This window comes from Palaemon carinicauda, chromosome 36 (genome assembly GCF_036898095.1).
Source record: "Palaemon carinicauda isolate YSFRI2023 chromosome 36, ASM3689809v2, whole genome shotgun sequence".
Taxonomy (NCBI): Eukaryota; Metazoa; Arthropoda; class Malacostraca; order Decapoda; family Palaemonidae; genus Palaemon; species Palaemon carinicauda.
In genome coordinates, this window is record NC_090760.1 from 16,216,442 (window position 1) to 16,221,441 (window position 5,000).

At 35.0% G+C, this 5,000-nt stretch overlaps 1 protein-coding gene across 1 annotated transcript in view; it reads right to left on the reverse strand.

Moving 5' to 3' along the window:
• LOC137628497 (synaptic vesicular amine transporter-like) overlaps window positions 1-5,000 on the reverse strand; it is a 17,252-nt gene that overhangs the window by 10,946 nt on the left and 1,306 nt on the right. The window contains 3 exon segments of the mRNA XM_068359652.1: window positions 2,421-2,522; window positions 4,243-4,399; window positions 4,401-4,426. Coding sequence (XP_068215753.1) covers window positions 2,421-2,522; window positions 4,243-4,399; window positions 4,401-4,426 — 285 coding nt within the window.

The window sequence follows — 5,000 nt, forward strand, 5'->3', positions numbered from 1 at the left end:
TGATGGAAAAGTGGGATAGTTGATGGAAAAGGCAAATAGTTGATGGAAAAGGCAAATAGTTAATGGGAAAGTGGGATAGTTGATGGAAAAGGCAAATAGTTAATGGGAAAGTGGGATAGTTGATGGAAAAGGCAAATAGTTAATGGGAAAGTGGGATAGTTGATGGAAAAGGCAAATAGTTGATGGAAAAGGCAAATAGTTAATGGGGAAGTGGGATAGTTGATGGAAAAGGCAAATAGTTAATGGGAAAGTGGGATAGTTGATGGAAAAGGCAAATAGTTAATGGGAAAGTGGGATAGTTGATGGAAAAGGCAAATAGTTAATGGGAAAGTGGGATAGTTGATGGAAAAGGCAAATAGTTAATGGGAAAGTGGGATAGTTGATGGAAAAGGCAAATAGTTGATGGAAAAGGCAAATAGTTAATGGGAAAGTGGGATAGTTGATGGAAAAGGCAAATAGTTAATGGGAAAGTGGGATAGTTGATGGAAAAGGCAAATAGTTAATGGGAAAGTGGGATAGTTGATGGAAAAGGCAAATAGTTGATGGAAAAGGCAAATAGTTAATGGGGAAGTGGGATAGTTGATGGAAAAGGCAAATAGTTAATGGGAAAGTGGGATAGTTGATGGAAAAGGCAAATAGTTAATGGGAAAGTGGGATAGTTGATGGAAAAGGCAAATAGTTGATGGAAAAGGCAAATAGTTAATGGGAAAGTGGGATAGTTGATGGAAAAGGCAAATAGTTAATGGGAAAGTGGGATAGTTGATGGAAAAGGCAAATAGTTGATGGAAAAGTGGGATAGTTGATGGAAAAGGCAAATAGTTGATGGAAAAGGCAAATAGTTAATGGGAAAGTGGGATAGTTGATGGAAAAGGCAAACAGTTAATGGGAAAGTGGGATAGTTGATGGAAAAGGCAAATAGTTGATGGAAAAATGGGATAGTTGATGGAAAAGGCAAATAGTTAATGGGAAAGTGGGATAGTTGATGGAAAAGGCAAATAGTTAATGGGAAAGTGGGATAGTTGATGGAAAAGGCAAATAGTTAATGGGAAAGTGGGATAGTTGATGGAAAAGGCAAATAGTTGATGGAAAAGGCAAATAGTTAATGGGGAAGTGGGATAGTTGATGGAAAAGGCAAATAGTTAATGGGAAAGTGGGATAGTTGATGGAAAAGGCAAATAGTTAATGGGAAAGTGGGATAGTTGATGGAAAAGGCAAATAGTTGATGGAAAAGGCAAATAGTTAATGGGAAAGTGGGATAGTTGATGGAAAAGGCAAATAGTTAATGGGAAAGTGGGATAGTTGATGGAAAAGGCAAATAGTTAATGGGAAAGTGGGATAGTTGATGGAAAAGGCAAATAGTTAATGGGAAAGTGGGATAGTTGATGGAAAAGGCAAATAGTTAATGGGAAAGTGGGATAGTTGATGGAAAAGGCAAATAGTTGATGGAAAAGGCAAATAGTTAATGGGAAAGTGGGATAGTTGATGGAAAAGGCAAATAGTTAATGGGAAAGTGGGATAGTTGATGGAAAAGGCAAATAGTTAATGGGAAAGTGGGATAGTTGATGGAAAAGGCAAATAGTTAATGGGAAAGTGGGATAGTTGATGGAAAAGGCAAATAGTTGATGGAAAAGGCAAATAGTTAATGGGAAAGTGGGATAGTTGATGGAAAAGGCAAATAGTTAATGGGAAAGTGGGATAGTTGATGGAAAAGGCAAATAGTTGATGGAAAAGGCAAATAGTTAATGGGGAAGTGGGATAGTTGATGGAAAAGGCAAATAGTTAATGGGAAAGTGGGATAGTTGATGGAAAAGGCAAATAGTTAATGGGAAAGTGGGATAGTTGATGGAAAAGGCAAATAGTTGATGGAAAAGGCAAATAGTTAATGGGAAAGTGGGATAGTTGATGGAAAAGGCAAATAGTTGATGGAAAAGGCAAATAGTTGATGGAAAAGGCAAATAGTTAATGGGGAAGTGGGATAGTTGATGGAAAAGGCAAATAGTTAATGGGAAAGTGGGATAGTTGATGGAAAAGGCAAATAGTTAATGGGAAAGTGGGATAGTTGATGGAAAAGGCAAATAGTTGATGGAAAAGGCAAATAGTTGATGGAAAAGTGGGATAGTCGATGAAAAAGTGAATAGTTGATGACTTTAACTAGTAGGGAACTCGGGTGTCAAGGACACAAGACTTTCAATAGAATAGATAGAATTGATATTGAAACTGTAATAATCATGAGAATAACAAAGCAATATGGATGAACAATTAGTGAACTAACCACCACAGATCCAAGAAAAAAAGTAAAAACAAAACAATCAAGACTAAAGGGAAAAAAGAACTACTTGACTGGTTAATGTCAATAAGGTTTTCCTATCTACGTTTAAATTTTCACATTGTAGAATTCTCTTTTATTCTAAGTTTCTCACCGGCAGCGACAATAATGTATGGATCACCGCACAGTTCTCCCAGGGTAGGGGCCACTTCCTCTTGCCTGACCACGGCAGGTTGAAGGACCAGCAGCTGGAGAACTAAAAAACAAACGAAGAGAGGTGGTTCAGTGTCCTATCTGCTGAGCAGGTTGTTCAGTGTGACATATACTAACCATCACCAAAAAAAAAAAAAAAAAAAAAAAAAAAAAAATTTTACTCAATATGTAATTCATTTCTAAATGAGGTTAACTAGATTAATGAGTTAGTTCTAAAAGCCATTGCCTGGTTCTCCCTGGTCAGTCTTCAGGCCATTGTCCTGTCTTTTGCCATTCATGAGTGACCTTTAAACATTTGAATTTAAATAAAAGTTTTTAACTAGAACCAGACTGTTAAAGAAGCTGGACAACTAAGGCAGAAATTTCAGGTAAAATTCTGAAAATGATTTAGTTTAAAGGCTTTAAAGGCCGCTCTTGAATGGCAGAGGCAAGGGACAGTGACATTGCCCTATCAAGCAGGACAATGCCCTAGAGACTGACCATATATACATATGATCAGCGCCTTAGCCCCTCTCCACCCAAGCTAGGACCAAGGAGGACCAGGCAATGGCTGCTGATGACCCAGCAGATGGACCTATAGGCTCCACCAACCCCAACCCCCACCTTAGCTCGGAAGGATGGTGAGGTTGCTCAAACTCATTAGTTCCTTTGGTCGCTGCAACTTCACCTTCCTTGTGAGCTAAGGATGGTGGGTTTGAGGAGCCTATAGGTCTATCTGCCGAGCCATCAGCAGCCATTGCCTGGCCCTCTTTGGTAACAGCTTGGGTGGAGAGGGGGCTTGAGCGCTGAACATATGTATATATGGTCAGTCTCTAGGGCATTGTCCTGCTCGATAGGGCTATATCACTGTTCCTTGCCCCTGCCATTCATTTAAACCAGACCAAAGAATCAAACTCGACTCTTAAGAGCTGGTCCGATTTAATTCGGGAATAAAAAAATGTTTATATGAATGCTTAAAAAATAAATAAAATAAAATTATAGTATATATAAGGGATAAAGAAGAATTATGAAGTAAAATTCCAGGATAAATATAAATTCAAATCTTATCTATAAAACCAATGTTTCTTGAAAAAAAAAAAAAGTTACAACCTCGCAAAAAGAAATTCTCAGTCATATAAAAGATCAATAAAACTTTTCTCAGCCAAACATGTCCTTTATTTCCCTTTTAAAAAAACTATACAGTTGCTAAAAACGTATTTTTTCTCTTTTAAAAACTTAAGAAATAGCTAGAGATATGTTTTTTTCCTCTTTTAAAAATTGTAAAAATTGCTAAAATTGTTTTTTTTTTCTAAAAACTTTACAGTTGCTAAAAAAGTGTTTATTTTTCTCTTTTAAAAACGCTAAAATTGCTATAAATGTCTTTTATTTTAAAAACTTTAAAATGGCTAAATACACGTCTTTTTTTTCTAAAAACTTTAGTTGCTAAAAACGTGTCTTTTTTTTCTTTTAAAAACTCTAAAATTGCTATAAATGTCTTTTTTATTTTAAAAACTTTAATATGGCTAAATACACGTCTTTTTATCTTTTTTCAAAAACTTGAAAATAACTAAAAATGTCTTATGGTTAAAATACAGTAAAACAAAACCAGACCAGCGAGCACTCACCTCTTTTAAAAACTCTAAAATGGCTATAAATGTCTTTTTTGTTTTTAAAACTTTAATATGGCTAAAAATACGTCTTTTTATCTTTTTCAAAAACTTAATGGCTAAAAATATTTTATGGTTAAAATACATTCAAACAAAACCAGACCAACGAGCACTCACGTCCGTCGCCCAAGGCCAGCACAGCCAGAATGAGGAATGGTGCAGATTTCCCAACGAACTGGAACATGACTCCTCCGAAGGGCGGCCCTATCAACACGCCGAGGGCTAGGCCTCCGAGGGCAATGCCCATGGCGTTTCCTCGCTCTTTGTCGTCGGGGGTACCTCTCCGCCAGCATGCCCATGCCTGCCGCAGGAGAGGAAAGGGTGGTGTCAGGTTAAGGTGGTTTAAAATAGCAATAAGTATAGAATTTATAATAATAAAAATAATAATAAGTATAACAGTTTTCGATAATGATAATAATAATAATAATAATAATAATAATAATAATAAAAGTACAATTATAAAACCAACTTTTCCCAAACCAATGAAAATCTTAAATGGACGGTATATAACAACAATAATAACAAGAACAACAACAAAAATAATAGCACTGTTGTATATATTGTTATTTTTATTATTAAAAAAATAACAATATATACAACAGTTTTCGATAATAATAATAATAATAATAATAATAATAATAATAAGAGTAGAATTATAAAACCAACTTTTCCCAAACCAATGAAAATCTTAAATGGACGGTATATAACAACAATAATAACAAGAACAACAACAAAAATAATAGCACTGTTGTATATATTGTTATTTTTATTATTAAAAAAATAACAATATATACAACAGTTTTCGATAATAATAATAATAATAATAATAATAAGAGTAGAATTATAAAACCAACTTTTCTCAAAGTAATGAAGAT